The sequence below is a fragment of the Hyaena hyaena genome, unplaced genomic scaffold, assembly GCF_003009895.1.
Source record: "Hyaena hyaena isolate Hyena2069 unplaced genomic scaffold, ASM300989v1 scaffold_744, whole genome shotgun sequence".
Taxonomy (NCBI): Eukaryota; Metazoa; Chordata; class Mammalia; order Carnivora; family Hyaenidae; genus Hyaena; species Hyaena hyaena.
In genome coordinates, this window is record NW_024081366.1 from 7,922 (window position 1) to 29,064 (window position 21,143).

A 21,143-nucleotide genomic window follows, 5' to 3' on the forward strand; every position below is an offset into this window, starting at 1 on the left:
GTTTCTCCACATCCTCGCCAGCATCTAGATTTCTCTGATTTGCTCATTTTAGCCTCTCTGACTGGCGTGAGGTGGTATCTCAGTGTGGTTTTGATTTGTATTTCCCTGATGAGGAGGGATGCTGAGCATCGTTTCATGTGTCTGTTGGCCATCTGGATGTCTTCTTTGGAGAAGTGTCTGTTCATATCTTCTGCCCATTTCCTCACCGGGTTGTTTGTTTCTCGGGGGTGGAGTTTGGTGAGTTTCTTATAGATTTTGGATATTAACCCTTTATCTGATGTGTCATTTGCAACTATCTTTTCCCATTCTGTTTGTTGCCTATTAGTTTTGTGGGTTGTTTCCTTTGCCATGCAGAAGCTTTTAATCTTGATGAGGTCCCAATCGTTTATTTTTGCTCTTGATTCCCTTGCTTTTGGGGATGTGTCAAGTAAGAAATTGCTGCGGTGGAGGTCAAGGAGGTTGTTTCCTGCTTTCTCTTCTAGGGTGTTGATAGTTTCCTGTCTCACTTTCAGGTTCTTTATCCATTTTGAGTTTATTTATGTATCAGAATAAGCACTTTAAATGGGTTATCTCATTAAATTATCACAGGAATCTTATAAATAAGTACTGATTTTTACCCTCCTTTATTCAGATAAGGAAAATTAGGCCCAATAATGGCTATTCCTGGTAAGTGCAGATTTGGAAAGATTTTCCCCTTTGTTGTGTTTTTCTATATTGCTTGCATATTTTTTAGTGAGTATGTATCTTTTTCATAAAAATGTAAAAATCATTCTAAAAGTACACTTTTAATTAAGTAACTGAATATTCCCTGGGGCTTAGTTTTGAGCCTTTCTTTCTTTTCTGCAATTTTTCTCTATACCATGTCATCAACTCCCATAGTTTTGAATACCTTCCACAGTCAAAAGGCTCACAAATCTACAGGCATAACCTCAGAGATATTGTGGGTTCAGTTCAGATCACTGCAATAAAATGAAAATCACAATAAAGTGAATCAAATGAATTTTTTGTTTCCCAGGGCATATAAAAGTTATGTATACACTATGCTGTAGTCTATTAAGTGTGCAATAGCATTATGTCTAAAAATGTACATACCTTAATTTAAAAATACTTCATTGCTAAAAAATACTAACCATCATCTGAGCTTTCAGTGAGTCATAATCACTAATCACCATTACAAATATAATAATGAAAAGTTTGAAATGTTATGAGAATTTCCAAATATGACAGAGACACAAAGTGAGCAAATGCTATTGAAAAAAATGTGGCACTCACAATTCAGGTTGCCACAAATCTTCCATTTGTGAAAAATGCAATATCTGTGAAGCTCAGTAAAGCAAAGTACAATAAAATGAAGTATGTCTGTATATTTCCACTCCAGGGCCTATCTTCTCACCTCCAAACACATATGCACAACTGCCCACTAGACATCTTTTGTATGCTTCATACACACTTTAAATTCAACATGTCCAAATCCAAACTCATTACCCCAAAATGATCCTCTCCCATGTTTCCTAATCCCAGTGAATGGCACCACATTCCATCCAAGTGCACAAACAAAAAATACATGAATCATTTTTTTATTCCTCCTTTTTTCTCACCTTATATATCCAATATATCATCAAGTATGTGCTACCTCTCAATTAGATCCCAAATCTGTCTACCATCTCTACTCTCACTTCCTTGGTCCAGGCTACCATCATCTCTTACAATTACCTCCTAACAGATCAACCTTTTAAAATTCTTGTCTCCTCACGATTCATTCTTCTCATAGTATCCAGAGAGATGCTAATAAATGAAAAAAGAATTGTGTGTCTCTCTTGCTTAAAACCCCTCAATGAATTTCCATTGCTCTTAGATTAAACTTCAAACCTTTATGGCAGAAATTATGAGTTACCTGCCCAATATGTTTCTTATTCTATAACAAACTCAGCATTTTGTTAGTAGTAGGAATATGTTGAGTTGAAAATAAAACTTCCCCAGACTCCAGTATAGAGAACCCAGATCTAGGCAATAAGATAAGCAGAAATCTATAATATAGGGATTTCAGGAAAACTCCTATTTCCTTATGGAAAGAGATAGATTCAGCTGTCACATGTCTTTTGTCTTTTTCATTCTCTTCTTTTTCCTGACTGGGAGTGAAATAGTCATCTTGGAAGTGTGAAGATGGAAGCCATGCTCAAAGAATCACACAAAAATATGGAAGCTTGGGTCCTAGAACTTGCACAAACCCTAGACTGCTGACACTGAGGTTGTTACTTCAGAAAAATAAACCTTTTATTTTATTAAGCTGCCACAGTTTGGTTTCTTTTACATGCAGCCAGAAACAGTCCTAATAGACACAATCATATATGTTATAGCTCTTTCCCACCTCTTCAGCCTTGTCTTAAACAACTTTCCTCCTCATTCACTACATTACAGTCACACTGACTTACATTTTACTCTTCAAATACAAGATCTCTTCTGCTTCAGGGTATTTGCGTGTGCTGTTCACTCTGCCCGGGATAATCTTTTCCTTACTCTTCATTAGCTAACTTCTACTCATTATTCAGGTCTGAGCTTAAAAGTTATCTCAGCATGGACTTCTCTGACACCCCCCAGTCAAAAGTATGTGATTTCATAGCACCCTGAACTTTTCTTTCATGATTCAGAAATTTATATTTTTTTCTTTATTTACAGAATTTTTTTCATTTTAGTTTAGCTTCCTTCTCCCCAGCTAGGCTTTGAACTCTATAATGTCAGGGGCTGTGTTTGTCTTGTCCACTACTAAATATATGTTTAGCCCCATAACAGTGCCTATAATAAAGAGGCCACTGAATAAACAGTGCCAATAAATGAACAATCTACTGAAATTCCATGTGCTTTGTGCCATTTTCTTTGCACTCCTGAATCAAAATTAATCACACACACACACACACACACACACACACACACACCCCTGCTATGCTTCCATGGCATATGTCTTTGACCTCTATTTTAATTAAAAACTTTTTAACAAATAAGGCATGTTTTAAAAAACCTTAAAGTCTGCTCAGGTGGGAAACACATATAAATGGACTATAATGCAGTATAATAAGTGCAAATTTAAAGTGTAAGCAAGATACAAAAAAAAAAGAACAAAAAAGGGAAATCTAAGCAAAGGGTATAGCATGTACAAATGCCCTGTAATGTGAAAAAGTACAAGGTTTCAGTATCAATAAAAGGTAAAGTATGAGAAAAGTTTTGGAGGCATAGTATAACATTCTGGAGGGGGAAATCATCTAACACAGTAAACATAGGTTTCTCCATGACACTACTCTCATGACTTTCTCTTTTTCTCTAAGCTTGGCCAAAAATTGTAAAACAAACAAATCCTGACTTAAATTTCATAAATTACATAATCAATGTCATGCATAATTATGCCTGTAACAATTGGAAAAGTATTTTTCTTTGCTACATTAGAACATGGATGAAGTCACGTGCACATGCTTCATGGCTCTGTCCAGCTGAGACCCCTGGTTGGCTCCATTTCTATGAAAGAAATTTTCTAAAATCAAAGATGGAGAATTAGGCAGAATCCAGATCATGAAGTCCCTATGATGTCGCCATAAGTAGCTTTGATTTTTATAGATAATGAATAGACATGAAAGGATTTTGTTCAAGGGAAAGTTTATCCTCAGATTTGAGTCTTAGAAAGATCACCTTGAAGGCAATGGATTGGAGGTAAAGAAACCAGTAAGGATTCTAATGCAACAGTAAAAGTAACTATAAGAACCTCAATTGAGTCAGTGGCAATTGAGGATGGAGAGAATAGAATTAGAGAGAGAATTCAAAGACAAAATTGACTGGATTTAATAGCTAATTAAGAATGGGAGTGAGCAAGAAAAAAAAAACTAAGGAATGTTTGGACTAGTCATTGTGTCATTTAGTGAGGGAGGTAATACAGAAAGAAGAGTATGTTTGGAAGGGGAATAATTAATTCAGCTTGGGACATGTGATATTAGAGGTGCCTGTGAAATATCCAAGTGAAGAGGTCCAACAAGTTAGATAGACACATGGATCTAAAGCTTTATAAAAACAGCCTTGGTTAGAGATATGGATTTGAGACCTCTCAAAGACCTAGACTAAAGTTTTAATGGTCAACATAAAGAGGAAAGAATGGCTTTGAAGGGCATAAGAATTTATAATCCATAAGATTTGGTGGCTGATTAGATCAAGGGAATGTGAAAAAGAGAAGGGAGTCTAGGACAAGCCTCAGTTTTCTGGTTTTGGAGCTGGGGTGGATGATAGTTCTACTGTTCTGGGCTGAATTGTTCCCTCCAACCTACCAAATTCATATGTTGAAGCCCTAATACCCATTATCTTAAAATGTAACTGTATTTGGAGATATGGCTTTTAAAGAGGTAATTAAAGAAAAATAAAGTGGTATGCATTGGCTGTAGTCCAATATGACTGTTGTCCTAATAAGAATAAATTAGAACATAGACATGCATAGAGAGAGAACACCATGTGGATATGAAGAGGTCGATTTACAAAGCAAGGAGAAAGACCTCAGAAGAAAGCAACTCTGCTGACACCTTGCTCTTGAACTTGGAACCTCTAGAGCTGTAAGAATATAAATTTCTGTTATTTACACCACCCAGTCTGTGGTACTTTGTTATAGCTGCTCTAGAAAACTAATACAGCCACTAACCAAGATTAAGAATATGGGGGACATGGAGGGGTCCCTAAGTGGTTCAGTCAGTTAAGCTTCAGACTTCAGCTCAGGGCATGATTTCACTGTTTGTGGGTTCGAGCCCTGCATCAGGCTTTGTGCTGACAGCTCAAAGTCTGGACCTGGCTTCAGATTCTGTTTCTCCCTTTTTCTCTGTCCCTCCTCTGCTTGCGTTCTGTCTGTCTGTCTATCTGTCTCTCTCTCTCTCAGAAATAAACATTTAAAAAATTTTAAAGAATATTGGGGGCAGGGAATAGGTTTGGAGAAGAGGGTGTCAAAAGAAGAAGAGTTTGATGTGGGATATGTTGAGTTTGAAGTTTCTGAGGTATATCCAGGTAGACATACTCAAATGGTTTTGAAATTCAGGAGATATAAAGTGGTTATAGATACAGATTTGGAAATCATTGACATGCAACTGATACATTAAACTATAGGAGTGGGTGAGATCATCTAAGAAGTGTATATAGAGTAAGAAGATCATCAAGGATAGAACCATAAGCAATATCAACATTAAGGAACAGACTGAAGAAAAGGATTTAGAAAAGGAAAATAATCAGAAAGCTAAGATGAAGAGAGAGAAAACTTATAAGTAATCTTTTAATCCTGTTTTAATTAAAATTAGTTGAGTACATATTGGTCTCTGTCCTCAAAGAACTTTATCATAGTGGCAGAGCCGTCACCTTATTCATTTCTGAATCTCCAACACCAAGTACAGTGCCTGACATTTAATCTCCCTGCAATAAATATTTGTTAAATCACGTGAAATTGAAATCAGGACTTCATTCCTTTTTTTTTTTTTTTTTTTGCTTATTTCTGGAGTGTGTGTAGCATGTGTTGCCACTGGTATTTTAAGTTCATAGTGAAATATCATTTCAATGTGTCCTAAGCTTGGTCCCCTTCCAAACCAACCCCCAGGACAACAGTTTTCATTATAATCTTCTGTCTTTGCCATTCTGGATGTAATTCTGTGCACAGAAGTTATATACATATATGGGTATATCTATGTAACAAATCACAGCACAGGAGCCCCCTGGGTTCCCTCAGGCTCTGGTATGACATATTTGAGCCATATAAATTCAGCTTCTCCTCTGGCATCTGTTTGCTGACTCACTTGCAACTCCACCTCAGCAGTGGTCTCTCGGTCCTCTCAAAGCAGGAAAAGAATACTGTGTGCTGAGAGAGTATGGCAAAGAATCCTCCAGAGAACTGTGAGGACTGTCACATTCTAAATGTAAGTTGATTCATATTTTTCCCTTTTGAGCAGAAGCACGGTTTCACAGTTTTATCGTATTGCAATGTGAACATTAGAAAGTGAAATCAAAGGTGACTTTGAATTATGGCTTGCTATTTTAAGAGCTATTGTGTATTGTTTTATTGTCTTTTAGGCAGAAGCTTTTAAATCCAAGAAGATATGTAAATCACTTAAGATTTGTGGATTGGTGTTTGGTATCCTGGCCTTAACTCTAATTGTCCTGTTTTGGGGGGGCAAACACTTCTGGCCAGAGACACCCAAAAAAGTAAGTAAACGCACATTATTATCTAATGCTTCTGTTTTGAGTTTGATTGAATTTAATTAGTGTTTGACGTGTATCTTAAAATGAAAATCATTAAGTCCCTTTTGCATATATTTTCTGGTCTTATGAAGAATTGAATCAAGATTTTGTTTTCTGTCATTTGTGTAGTTTTTTTGGTAAGAGAAAAGTGTGTTTTCTGCATTTCAGTTAATGATGATAAGAGTAAAATTATCAATTCTTTTATAATGCTTGGGTTTAAGAAGTTAAGACTACTACTAGAAGCAAATTTTTTACTGTGAGAAAAAATACTTTTCATCTCTCTTTCAATTATCTGGGCAGAAGTTGATGGAAAAGTAATTATACAATCACAGAAGAAGAAATGCCGGAAATGACAGCAAAAGATTTTCAGGGATTATGTTTCTGACTTAATGCATCTGCTCTGAGGACAGCCAGGAAACTCCTTTTCAGACAGAGCAATTCTCATACGTGACTTCACATGCATTTATGACTAAAAAAAAAAAAAAAACAACAAAATAACTAGTGCTTTTCTGCTCTTCACCAGCGACAATTGTCACTGACCCATGAGTAATGCCACAAAGATAGAAACAAGGGACACCAAGTCATTAATCACAGGTATCTCAGAAAGCTGATATTAAGGTAATTTGGTAAATCTGGCTGGCCATTGTAATTGATATTTGTTTACTTTAGTGTTATTGTTACACCCAGACTCACACACAATAAGCAAGTTTAGAAGTGACCCAAAGAAAGTAGTTCCTTCATACTAACCATTTCCATTTAAAAGAAAATTAATAAATGTACATGCTACAAGGTGTAAAGATGGCTTTTTGTCTTTGCCACTTTTTTCTCTCTGCATGTGGGTTGTTGTTACTGTTGTTATTAATTTGTTATCATGAGATCATTATTTTTATTTGATAACAGATATAGGAAGAGAAAGACACATATCCAGGAGGGGGGATGAGAGACTAAAAGAAAATGGGTTTAGAGAGACTACTTGGGAGCCAAAGGAGTGATAGGAGCAGAGAGGAAATAACATAGATTGATGGAAAAGGAGAGGTAGGAAGGATAATATAGAAATTAACTGCAGAAATGTCCAAAAGAAAACAGGGAAATAAGGCATAGCTACCCTTGGATTCTTCACCTTAACTGTTGTATGCACTTTCATCTAGTCCTAGAGTGTACCTTATCAAGTTTAAGTAAGAGGGAGAATAAAAAGCAAAACAGTCCCTTTTTTTGTCTGATTTTTTATTTACACCTTGTTCTCGAACAGATTTCAGGCATCACCCAATGCCTATAATTAGCCATTTCTCTCATTCTCTCTCTCTCTCTCTCTCTCTCTCTCATCTCCTCTCTTGCTTTGTGCCCTGCTTCTGAACTACTTTCTGTTCACATATCTTTCTAGAGAAGCCACCTATATTCAAACTCTCAAGGTGGATTAAAAAATAGAGATCAGGAAGGAAACAGCAAATGAATAAGAGTGCCAAAATGCATTCCAATCCAATTCTGCTACCATTTAGCTAATTTCTTAGGTGATATGCTGCCCCACAAATAGAATAGAGGGTCCTTTGGACAATTATAGGTGAGTTAGAGGACAATAAACCCTTTTGTTCTCCATGGCCATAATGTACTTAACTGAGTGTGGTAGGTAGCTAGCCCTTTTGACCACCTGTACAAGCCTGACTAAACAATGGGCCAGATGGCCTTTCTTGTGACTGTTGGTACTGCAAATGCTATTTTGAAAGAGTTTATGTGTTTTTCTAAACTTTCAATGTTATTTGCCTCAGTACAACTATAAATGAAAAGTGGGACCTTGCTTTTATCTTGCAAGGTGTCAAACTCACTAACAGGGCCCTTGGTTCCCTCTGCTTCTGTATTATATCATCTTTATTTCTCACTTGAGTTCTCTTTTCAATTAATTATAAGGAGCAATACTGTGATTCCTCAAACCAAAAGTAAAACCTAGTCAGTGCATGCACAGAAGAGGTGGGGTATGCTACGAAATAAAGCTTATCAAGAATCAAATCTCTTGTGAAGTAATCTATCTTGGGATGTACTTTTCAGCATAGGGAGTCTCAGAAATGAACAAAATTATTGTGAAGTAATCTGGTAAAAGACAATATGTGACTCCTGGGTCAAGTTTTTCCACCATGAACAAAGGTTATTTGTTCTCCATTCCAGTGGGGAGCTGCAATTTATTGTCTTTGATATTTAAGCCCAGGCCTTCACAAGACCCAGCTGGATCTGTTGCAAACTAAGGAACCAGCTGGAGATGTGGACACTTCACTCAGTCCACCACTACCTTTAATTCCCAAAGAGCCCAAGAGACCATCTATGTTTCCGATGGCTAAGACTGCCAATAAGCCTGACTCGGAGCTCACTTAAGAATCCTAGAAAGGAAAAAGTAATCAGATTAGTAGTGGAAGAAGATTTGCAAAGGAAAACAATCCAGGCATCTTACACAAATTAAATACTCTCCCCTTAAGAGTATGGCCTAGCAAGAAACAAAAGTTAACAGATTAAAACCCAGGCCCTTCTGGGCTTTCCTTTACAAGCCTATGGGACCTGTGGGAACCTGTGGGGACAGAATTAGTGATGTTGCTATGCTTATGGATGGAGTGATTTGTTTGCCTTCCTGGGGCTTCCTCCAAGCTCTTAGTGTTGCTTCTTTAGCCTCCATCATAGCTCCTCTTTATTTTGTTTTTCTTTTTTTTTTTTGACATCTGTTTATAATAAGCAGTGTTTATTTAATATCTCACATCTGGTGTTGACATTTCAATGCCAGTAAGTCTTCCCCCTCCTTCCATTACCTCCCACCTTGATATGTACAAAAGATCCAGATTCTTGACCCAAAGTGAGAGTAAGGCATGCTTGATTCCCTCTTCTCATATACCTCAGGCATGAGCACATGTGTATGCATGCATATGCACATGCATACACACACATACACACACTCCAGAAAGAGAAAAACATCCAAATAAAATGAAGCAAAAGGGACTATCCCTGGGGGAGCAGCTGCACTCCCTTGCAGGCTCCAGGCCCTTAACCCACAACCACATATAGGAGCCACTTGAGCTGAATGAAAGCCAGACCATAAAACACTTGTATTCAGCTTTCTCAGTCAAGCAGAAGGCACCTATTCAGTCCCAGAGATTTGGAGAGTGCATCACAATGAGACTCCACTTCTAGGCAGTGACTGCCCAGGGATCTTTGAAGCCAATTCCCTAGAGAAACATTCTTCTTTAAAGCTCCCTGAATTACACATTTAACTTGAAGCAATTAGAAGCCAACTCCCCAGCTAATTAATCCAACATGGAGAAAGCAAGTCATAAAAATCCCAGCCCTTAAATCAACAATTTATAGATTCAGCACAGACCTTGTAACCTATCTGTTCCAATCCTTTGTAAAATGAGGCAAAAGGATAATAAATTAAATAAATGAAATTCTGCCCTTCCTGCCACATCCAGGAACTGTCTGGTGACTTAGGGCTCTTTAGAAACCATAAATCCTAAGGCCCACATAGCAATCAACAGATTACTGGGGGTATCCTCACAACTCCTCCGTACTACCAGTATGAGAAGAGAAGTGGTAGGGATAGGTGGGCATCCTTCTGCCCTCCCCCCACCTCAACTGCAAATAATCATTAAGACAGTGTCACCCAGGATCGCCAGCCCAATATCATTTCAATATCACTGAAAATCCTTTGCTTGGAAAAAGCACTTCCTTGCTAAGTCTGGATCTAGTTTTCTTGTGCCTATTTCTCTAATGCTGGCATTGGCCAGAGACCCACTTTCTTCTTCTTCAACTCCTCTTCTAGGCACACAGGAATACAACTCTCTTTCCTCAGTTTCCTGGGCTTTCCTGCACAGCAGTTTGGTGGGTAAACTGTGGGTCTGGAGAAGTATTCATGCCCTCAAGGAAAACGCTGGAGTTGGAGTTGTAGCTGAAATCTCTTTAGCAGAGGGACTGAGTTTCACCAGATGGCACCACATTGGGATTTTAAAAAAGAATACTTCTCATTTTATTTTCCTCCCAAACCATTGCAGGAGGAAAGTCCACCCTTAGACAGACAGAAGCTCTCATGGGGCCAGCTCTTGCTCTGGGTTATTAAGAGGCAGCGACAATTATATAAATGAGGACTCTGGATGTTATGGGCACATTCTAATTTAGTCCCTCCATGCTACCAAGGCAGCATTTGCTAAGCAACTTACATGGCACCAACAAGGAAAATCTGGGTCCTTAGAAGGAACTGTCCTTTACAGGCTGGGAGTGGGACTGGGGCTGTATCAGAAAAGTAGCCCAGGTGATCAACAGGTAGTAGCAGTCCAATCATCAACCTGACAGGTGTCAGTCCAAATCTGAGCAAAAGTAATTTTGTCAACTATTCAACATTGCATCTGGCAAGGAGTGGGAGATAATGATGGGAACTGAATCTCCAGAGAAATTTGGTGACTTGTTCAAGGTCACACAGATTTTAAGTGGCAGAGTTGAGGCTAGGACTAGAACCTGGTTCTAAGGATTCTTTCTACTATTCTTAAATTGCAAATAAGAATGAGGGGTGGTGGAGATAGTGGGTATGGGAAAACTTCCAAGCTAACTTGAGTCTTTAGATGAAAGAAATGGTTTTTATCCTGTTGAAAAAGAGGAATGTCTGTGCTGCTTATGCCAATTTTTTTCAGGGCTGAGAGCTGGTGATTGAAGATGCAGAAGTCCAACTTTGCATAAGAAACAATGTGTCTGCTCTGTGTTGGTAAAGAAATACCCAGAGGCCCTTTAATTCCCACAGGCTAGGTTGGTAATAAAATGGTACAATGCATTCCCTTCCCTTCCTTCCAGCTTAACACCTGCTAGCCAACTATTCTGAGCATGTATTTCACCTTTGGAGAGTGTACCTCATAAACATACAGTAAAGGATGAAGGTGGAGAGAAGAGTGACTAGATTAATCACAGGCTTCAAGAAACAAACCTAAGCCAAACGTCCTCAGATCCCTTTCAGGAGAGGCTAAAGGCACTCGCCCCCAAAGCAGATCCATCGCACTGGGGTCTGAGGCAACATTATTTTTTATAAAAAAAACCCTTTCATTTCTAATCTCAGAGAATGCCACAAACTGAGGTACGAAATGGAAAACTGTGAAAGGGGGAAGTTAGGACTCGGCTCATCTGTACCTGAGTGGAGGATTTAACTGGAATGAGGAAAGAATTCCTGGACAGAGAAGAGAAATGAGTTTAGTTTTGTTCCATGTTTTCTCAGTGTGGTCTTCTTACATCTCTCACCACCTGAACTTAACCACATATCTATTAATTTCACTTCTGAGTCATATTCCATCCCATAGGCTTCCCTGTCTCACTCCAGAACTCTGGTCCTTAGAGTTAAGACCAGGCCTATGTGTGAGTAGAACAGGAACCTATCTGAGTGGTGCTGGAAGAATGCCCTTGCCTCTCAAATATCTCCTATTCCTGGTGTCATTGTGCTTAAAATCCATCATTAGTAATTCATTCTTTTGACTTCCATATTTCACTCAATTTTAAGAGTCAAATACCCATCACTATCATCTTGGTGTGAAATCATTTGTCAAATTGATTTCTTCTTTGATATAAGGACCTGAAGCACCATGAGATTCCTAAAGTCTAGACAGAAGACAAAGGGATAGAGGGAGATGGGTAGAAGGGGAAGGACTAAGAGAGTACAAAGGAAACAGGATATGAAAAGGACAGAAAAGGGAACCTAGAAACAGCAATGGTTAACTTTCCCTATTTGCCGATTTGACAGCAGTGTACTCCTCACCACACTCTGTCATTGCTCTGTCCTCCCTGAAGTAAAACAGAGTTGGGGACAGTGTGAGATGAGCTACTGAGAGCCCACTCATGACTGACTCAGACCAGTCATCCTGTGTCTGCTTTAGTCAGTATCTGGAAAGGACAAAACCATTTGTTCTTTCATCTCCAGAAAGATTCTCAGCCCCTGAGCAGTTGAGCTTAGTAGAGAGAAAAGTACCTCTGAGGCTAAAGTCATGAGCTCAGTGTTCATATGGGCCAGTGGGGCTTGCATAACCATTACCCAAGCAATGTGCTCCACAGGGACCTAGGCGAGACAATATGTCTGGATTTGCTCAAACACATCCCCAAACAGTCCAAAGTGGGCCACCGGCATCATCTTCCTAGACAAAGGCAGCCTGTTCCCAAAGGACACCTACGATAATAGAATTCCATCTGGGTGAATATATAGCTTGCCACATCCCCCCCCCAAACCAGGATACACACATAAATGAAGTCATTCTGATCCCACTCCATTTAGCAGCCTATCATTGCTAAAAATAAGTCAATAATCTGGTTAATGAATATAATCAAAATGGACCTCTTCTCCCCGACCAAACCAAACCAAACCAAACAAAAAAAAAAAAAAAAAAAACTTCTTTGAAGGAATGTTGAAAGTAATCAAGATCTGCTGAGCTTGGCAGTTTCCAATAGTTTTCATCTAGCAAAGTGTCCAAGTGAAGTGCATTGCCAACAGTGCAGGAAAACTCATTCCACAGAGTACACTGAAATTCTAAATGTCACCGGTATGGTTCCATAGTCTTCTACCAGTGATTGAAAATACAGCCTGTATTTTTTCTTTTGCCCAGGTAGGCAGCATTCCAACATCCCCTAGTCTCTAACCTCATTTTTCCATGCAATAATCCATCAGTGGTGCTCCTGATGAAACAAACACCCCACTCCACCCCCAATGACTAGTAGTGTCAACATCTGTCTCAATAAAAGATAGTATTTCTAAAGAAATCCCCTTCCATTGGGGGATCTGACAAGACTGGACCTGTCCTTTACTTAGGTCAGGCCCACTGAGAGTTCAATTTCTTGCCATAGGTAGACATTTCTCAAGTTGGCTGCAGAGCTGGAATTGAGGACATATTTATAACTAGAAGCAAATAAAAAGTCTAAAAGAATTTGTTTGCTACCTGTCACAAACCAGGCCAGACTTCCTGAGTTAACTCTGCAGTTGCTGGGAGGTTGTAAATACCATTTCCTTCCCCTTTTAAAGTATAGTGTCTTAAAAGACCTTGCAATGTTTAAAATCTCTTTATGGAGATAAGAATTTGTCACTGGTGGGAAAAACTTATGCTGAATACTTATTACTTAATTGAGTATACCCAATACTTAAGCACTGACCCTGTCTGAGGCACTGCAGGGCTACAAAGAAGTAAATGACATTGTCTCTTCCTATTCAGCAGCTACATAGACTTTTCACACTTGAAGCAACATTGTTTCTACAAACCCTTCCAATTTGTTTTTTCACTTGAGCTAGGGACAATGTGACCAGGTTAAACTAACATTCAGTAACAGACACTTGCAGACATTAAAAAGCAACCCAAAGCTCTAAAAGGCTGTCACTAGGAGCCATATCATTAGAAAGCAACATTGGCTGTATAAATGACTTGTTTTAGCGGTTTTGGTTTACCAAATTTTTTTGTAAGGAAAAATGAGTATGAAAAAACTTGATAGCAAAAAGTGTTCTAACAACAGGAATAAGACAGATTTCCACATGGCACCATCATGTCTGGCCTGGTTTGTGACAGGTAGCAAATTACTTTAGGTTTGTTATTTGCTTCTAGCTAAAAATGTGTCATCATATTGGTAATGGACTTACTCCTAAACTGGGACACTTGACAGGGCTGGTCTTCTTGGTCCTAAGAAAACATTACCTCTTTTAGAGGGCCAGAGAGATTCTGGAGTTTTGCTTCAACCCCTCAAGAAAGACTTGATGAGAAGACTTTTCAAGGCACTATTCTTGTACGATACTGTATTACTTAGTGCAAGGCACTTGAAACAATTGTTGAATTCTATATATATTCAATAATATACTTGAGGCCATCTGAATTAGGTTTGAAAAACAAAACTCAGGAATAAACTGAGTAGGTTTAGTTAGCCCATAAAAGAGATGGTCAGGGGAAGGCAATAAATGTTTCCTGGAGTTGAAATGGAAAAAGGAAACAGTTGAGGTTACATAAGACTATTACCTAATATTGGCCAAACAGAAAGTTCTTCAGATTCTAAAGAAGACAGACTCAAGACTGTTAAGGCAATATTAAAGTCCTAGTTAGATAAAGAGATAAAGAGCAATACCTAAGCATTCTTCATATGTTCAAATCTCTTTCTCAGCCCTAATGAATTTCATGGGGAGAGGGGATAAACACTACTTGGAAGGGAAGTAGTAACTTAAAGCAGCAGCAGTTTTACATGATCCCTCTGCTTAACACAAGGGGAAAATACTTTACAGGCTGGTTTGCAAAAATATCATTCACTATTTAGTCAAGGCTTCCAAGAAAACTGTTGTAATTTTAGTGATTAGTTCAGCAACTTGGGTTGAATAAAAAACACTGGCTCTGAAGGGATCCCCATATCAGCTCCAGTGCCAAGAAGCACCTCACTTTAATCTTGAGTCTCAGAGCATTCCCACTGGTAAGCTGCTGAGATGGCACCTCATCACAAAGGCTCCAGAAAGAGAAGGTGCCCTAGATATTACCCAATTAAAGCGTCTTATGAAAGGACACAATTAGTATCTTAGAACTTGTTTTCCTCTATTCTTCCAGACATATGACATGGAGCACACTTTCTACAGTAATGGAGAGAAGAAGAAGATTTACATGGAAATTGATCCAGTGACCAGAACTGAAATATTCAGAAGTGGAAATGGTACTGATGAAACATTGGAAGTACATGACTTTAAAAATGTAAGTTGAGGGGCGCCTGGGTGGCTCAGTTGGTTGGGCATTCGACTTCGGCTCGGGTCATGTTCTTGTGATCTGTGAGTTCGAACCCCACATGGGGCTCTGTGCTGACAGCTCAGAGCCTGGAGACTGCTTCAGATTCTGTGTCTCTCCTCTCTCTGTGCCCCTCCCTGACTCGTGCTCTGTCTCTCTTGCTCTCAAAAATAAATAAAAGCCTTAAAAATAAAAAAAAAAAGAAATAAAAATGTAAGTTGGTTACTCACCTCCCCAAGGCTTCCTACTTAAAATATTAGAACATTTGAGTAAAGTTAAAAATAGCCTTTAGCCTCCACTTAGTTTATAAAACAAAGTTTTCCCTTTGAATTCAAATTTTGCCATCCTGGGGCTTTGACAGATCATGGACCTCATTAACTGTTGCTATTTCAGGAAGGTTTATTTATTTATTTATTTATTTATTTATTTTTGGTCTGTTTATAGGGTTACACTGGCATCTACTTTGTAGGTCTTCAAAAATGCTTCATCAAAACTCAGATTAAAGTGATTCCTGAATTTTCTGAACCAGAGGAGGAAATAGATGAAGTAAGTAAGAATATTAATAGTGGTAGGAAAAGCCTTCATTTATTGGGTGTTAACTATGTGCCAGACATTGTACTAAATGTACTCTCATTTGATTCTCACAATGACCCTACAGATAGTGCTATTATTATCCCCACTTTCCAATGAGGACACTGGACTCAGAACCAAAAAGTGACTTGCCCAAGGTCACAAAACTAATGAGGAGCAGATTGTGATCTTGAACTCAGGCCTTTTGAAAAACGAAGTTCATGCTGTTAGGAGAAATGCTATACTTTTATACCTGGGTAGCCATTAGCATTCTGTACATTTGCTTCTAAACCAAAGGTCTCTAGTAAGACATGTGAGCCAGAGGAACCAAAGCAATCCTGCTTGATAAAGTCTTAAAAAGAAAAGTCCCAAGGTCACCTGAGATCCTTGCCACTTTGATCACACTGTGGCATTCACTTACTTAAAAGATTCCAGTTCATTCACCTTACCATTGTATTCTACACTGCTAATGAAATAATCTGCATTTAACCTCACTAAGAAAGGCAAAATCAAAGAAGGTAAGAACTGCAGTGTAATACAAATTCTCTGAAAACATACTGTCAGGCCAAGATAAGGCAACCTAAGAGAGTGGTGCAGTCACTAAATGGCCCCTGAAAGCCTAATGGGAGATGGAGGATTATTGCCTAAAACACAACCATCACTAAAGTCTTTGAGGCTCTTAATGGTTCCCAGATATTCTGCCTGTAACTACAGTATGTTGTTATCAGTGAAGGCATAAGGGTTAGCTAAAGCCATATTGTGGCAGCACATTCCCACTGTAGCCAGAGAGAAACAAATATTTATTCGGTTTTTTTGGTTTTCTTTTAATGTTTAATTGGAAAATCTAAAATGAAATTATGGCAATGGCACAGACATTGCCAATGGCAATGGTCTATGTACTATAAAGACCTCTTTCTTTTTTCTCTCCCCCACTTTTCCCACTATTTTCCTACATAACTCTTTCTATTTTAATTCTCATCTACCCATTTATCTTTTTCTTCTCCTTTCCTTATTTTTTGAGGGGTGAGATGGGATAGGGAGCCCTTTATCCTTTCTTTTACCCAAGTCTCAGAGCTGTCATTGGCTCCCCTAGACATGCCATTGGTCTCTTTATGGCCAGGAAAATTACAGACCCTTGTTAATAGCATTTCCAGGGGAAAAAAAGAAGCTTTCCCAGAGACAATGCTGTGCTCTCAAGGTCTACGGTAGTGAAAAATTTTGGAGATTAAAAAAATAATAAGCATAAATTTGATGCATTTGAGGAACATAACAACTTCCAGGATATTCGGAATTACTGCGGAAGGCAAGGATAAGATGAAAGGAGAATCAATAGGATAAAAAGGCAGTAACTATTGCTTTTTTTTTTAACAGAAAATAATGTAAACATTTGAGTAGGGCCAGCCAGCAATAAAACCTTGAACTAATACAACAGGATATACTTTTCTGAAAAAGATAAAGACAAAGGCCCATAATGTCTTATTTTGGCCCTAATTTATTCTTCAATTAATTTTGCCAAATCTTTTAAATAACAAAAGTATTTATCTCATGATAGTGATATTACTTTTATCTTCAAATATATATGCATTCAGACTGCAGAGTTTTTATGAGGTAAGTTTGCAGTTCTGGATGACAAAACCCCTCTTAGTCTGTTCTCAACACTATATCTATGGTTGGCTCATGCTAAACATACAAAGCAGGTATCTAAATAGGCCTGATTTTGCTAACAAAGCTACTCAGCATACCAAACTCATTTTCTAGAATCCCTTTCAATGCATCCCAAGGTCTTTACAGACTCAAAGGTGAAGGATCTAAGACTTGAGAGTTTTAAATAACTAGCAGAAAAATTCTACAAAGCCGTATTCAGAGAAGGAATAAAAACACTGAAATCACAAAGCTAGAAAGAAACAAAAAAGTAAAAGCCTTATTAAGAGTAGAGGGAAATGTCAAGGTGCCTGGGTGGCTCAGTTGGCTAAGTGTCTGACTCTTGATCTTGGCTCAGGTCATGATCTCACAGATCATGAAATCGAGCCCTGCATCAGCCTCCATGCTGTCGGTCCTAGACCTACTTGGGATTCTCTCCCTCCCTCTCTCTGTCTGTCCCCCACTCACTCTCTCTCCCTCTCTCTTTCTCTCTCTCTCAAAATAAATAAATAAGCATTAAAACAATTTTTGAAGAGTAGGAAAAAATTTCAGGGCCCAAAAGGCAAGTGAGTAAGAAAGTAGGTATACAGGACAACTACTTCCAATAAAAGAAATGGAAGAGAAGGCAGTGTTCTTGACAATATAAGAAAAGATACCTAAAGAAAAAACACTGTGAGACAAACTCTAAGCATCTAGAATGAAAGGAGTAAAATAGTGGTAAGGCCAGTGAAGTCACAAGCTGAAGACTTAACTTTAAGACAAAAAAAGACATCTTTTACACTACAACTAGCCACCATTAACAGGAAAATCTTGTAAAACCAAAATAGTAAGTTCAGTTGCTATTTAATTGATCTCACCAGTTTGGATTATACGAGTTTTTTTCAGCTTCAGATCAAATGCTGCTTGCAATCTTAGTTGCAAACCTAAAAGTATGCAGGCACTTATAACACCCGTTTAAAAGAGCAAAAACAAATGTAAATCACTCAGAGTTCCAGAAGCCCAATTAAAACATATGTGGCCCAGTGGGAGGCCCAGAAAATGATGGATAGCCTTCCTAACTGTAAATGAAATGGTAGCAGAGCAAGCTCCTGGTACAGTGAGCAGCCTTACTATTAGAACTGAGAGACAGATCAGTTGTTAACTCTTCCAAAGGCACCAACTGTATGCAAATACAGAGCTAGTTCACAGACAGCTCTGGGATTGGAATTGTTATCCAGACTCAAAATACAGTGTTTTCCAGTATCCCATAATGTCTCACTCATTTTATTAATTTCTCTGCCTATCCTTACCCTGAACTTCTCTCAGAATGAAGAAATTACCACCACTTTTTTTGAACAGTCTGTGATTTGGGTCCCAGCAGAAAAACCTATTGAAAACCGAGACTTTCTGAAAAATTCCAAAATTCTGGAAATTTGTGATAATGTGACCATGTATTGGATCAATCCCACTCTAATAGCAGGTATGGGTTCTTTTTCCTCCTCTTTCCAAAGTCAGTAACAGGTTAATGTTTCCATCATTTAGAGACTACATTTCTAGGAAAACAAATGATCAGCTTGTATCTTCTCAGATGAAACTGTATGTGCTGACCACCAAAGGAGGAAGGATTTTTTTCACAGCCAAGTTATAAATCAGATAAGTTAATGATGACAGGATTTTAAATATCCCAGCAAAGGTAATACCACCCTAATGTGACTAGTGATAGCAAAAAACTAATCTATCTTTGCATATCTGTATTCATTGCAGTCAGGATACCAGACTATTGCTCAAACCACTGCATAGCCAACCCAAGAATGGAAGAGAGAAGAGCCAAACAATGCTCTGTTGTCACAAGAATGATTCTCTGTGTTGAATGGTGGCATTCTCCCCAGAATACAGGACAGTCACTGTAATACAAATTTCTTTGTGGCTGTTTTAGGAATCACTATAAAATTGAGGGCTAGAGGTCTATAGTAGAAGAGGCCAGCTCTCAACTTCCAGTCAGCTCATAGAGAAAGCAAAGGTCTCTTGACATCTTATTCTGCCCAGTTAACATAGAATTTGGCCTCCCACATTCTAGACAGCATAGAATACTATTTATTCAAGAGAGACCTCTCTAACCAAAGCAGGAATCTATTGGTTCCCTTTGGCAGCTTAAAAAAGCAGGCAACTAAAGGCAATGTGGTATTCTGGATTGGATGCTAAAACTTCTGCTTCAACATTCTTTTTCTAAAAGACATTAATGGAAATAAAGATGAAATCTGAATAAAGTCTATAGTTTAGTTAATAGAACTGTAACAATGCTAATTTCTTAGTTTTCATAATTGTACTATGGTTATGTAGGGTGTTAATGTTAGAAGAAACTGGATAAAGGGTATATAGGAACTCTGTATGATCATTGCAACTCTTCTGTAAATGGAAGATTATTCGTAAATAGAAAGTTATTTTAAAAAAACATTTTAAGACAGAAAAGAGAGAGGAAAGGAGAAGAAGACAGAGTGCATTGAATCAAATCCAGCAATCAAAAAATATTTACTGAGCACTTATCACAGGTAAAATCATTGTGGAAGACACCTACGTCCGCTATTCTTGTTTTTAAAATTAGGGTGCTAGTAAGACAAACAGTAAGTATTCAATGCCAAATGAGCAAAGAAGAGATCTGTGTACATGGGAATAGTCAGATTTGTTTGCAGAAAATCTCTTTAAATTTGGAGCTGAAGGAGTTTGGAAAAGTGGTTCATGCTTGCCTAAATGATGATAGCAACAAGAAAATGAAAATCTCTATTCCCAACACCATTACCCCAAGGACTTTTTTTGGGAACCATTTGCAAAGCAGATAAATCAAAACTTTGTGATTATTCCCTTAGTTTCAGAGTTACAAGACTTAGAGGAGGATGGTGAAGATCTTCACTTCCCTACCAATGAAAAGAAAGGCATTGAACAAAACGAGCAGTGGGTGGTCCCTCAAGTGAAGGTGGAAAAGACCCGCCATGCCAGACAAGCAAGTGAGGAAGAACTTCCAATAAATGACTATGTAAGTTACATTCATGTTACTCTGTTAGAGGGATAGCAAAGAGACCACAAAAAATGAACTACACTTTAGATCAAAGTCATTAAAAGGAACACGGTCATTGTTTTAACAAAAAATTTAAGAAACTTGGAATCCCTAGGGGGCTTTGATCAATTCATAATCAATCTTGATCAGACTAAGGAATTTAGTTTCCCATCGGTCCCCAGTTCACATAGTCTTATAGTCCTTCCCTGCTTGGTGGGCCTCTTCTTAGTGAGCCTTCCCCTCCAACCCTGGTTTATTCTTCTTTCAGACTGAAAATGGAATAGAATTTGACCCCATGCTGGATGAGAGAGGTTATTGTTGTATTTACTGCCGTCGAGGCAACCGCTACTGCCGCCGCGTCTGTGAACCCTTACTAGGTTACTACCCGTATCCATACTGTTACCAAGGAGGGCGGGTTATCTGTCGTGTAATCATGCCTTGCAACTGGTGGGTGGCCCGCATGTTGGGGAGAGTCTAAAGGCAAGTTTGAGCTCAGATGCTTAAACTTTTGGCGGTCAACATATAATAAATGCATGCTGTTCAATGAATTTCTGCCTACGAGGCATTTGGCTCCTAGTAGCCAATACTCCAGAATCACTTGTAGGTAACTTCTCTCTTCATGTTCTAATAAACTTTTACATTATCATCAATGGCCTGATTGCTGCTGAATACACTGGGTAAGTGTTTACTAAGAATATTTCCTGCAACTGAAATGGAGCATATCTGTCTAACATGGATGACAATGATTAAATCTTGCATTGTATCAGGTTTGGGGAGTAGGAAAGGGCAAAGAATAAGGATTCTCAAATATCATAGTTTACTATGTTGTAGTGAGAAGTGGAAATTAGGGGCTGATGATAAAATATCCCCATAACTTATGCATAAAAAAATTTGTCTTTTTGTGCATAGTCCCAGTGTTTAATTAT

General features: G+C 38.4%; 1 protein-coding gene across 1 annotated transcript; it reads left to right on the top strand.

The window, feature by feature from the left end:
- Positions 1–5,822: 5,822 nt before the first annotated feature.
- On the top strand, positions 5,823–20,867 carry TNMD (tenomodulin). The gene is made up of 7 exons (XM_039218099.1): positions 5,823–5,921; positions 6,076–6,207; positions 14,805–14,945; positions 15,420–15,521; positions 18,492–18,645; positions 20,030–20,196; positions 20,486–20,867. Exons 1-7 carry the CDS (start codon positions 5,874–5,876, stop codon positions 20,693–20,695), a joined length of 954 nt encoding a protein of 317 aa, XP_039074030.1. The 5' UTR covers positions 5,823–5,873; the 3' UTR covers positions 20,696–20,867.
- The last annotated feature ends 276 nt before the right edge of the window (positions 20,868–21,143 follow it).

Coding starts and splice junctions, on each gene's coding strand:
- TNMD (XM_039218099.1), top strand. CDS start 5,874: ATGGCAAAGAATCCTCCAGAGAACTGTGAGGACTGTCACATTCTAAAT. Junction 14,946..15,419: donor AAGTACATGACTTTAAAAAT/GTAAGTTGAGGG, acceptor GTCTGTTTATAG/GGTTACACTGGCATCTACTT. Junction 20,197..20,485: donor AACTTCCAATAAATGACTAT/GTAAGTTACATT, acceptor TTCTTCTTTCAG/ACTGAAAATGGAATAGAATT.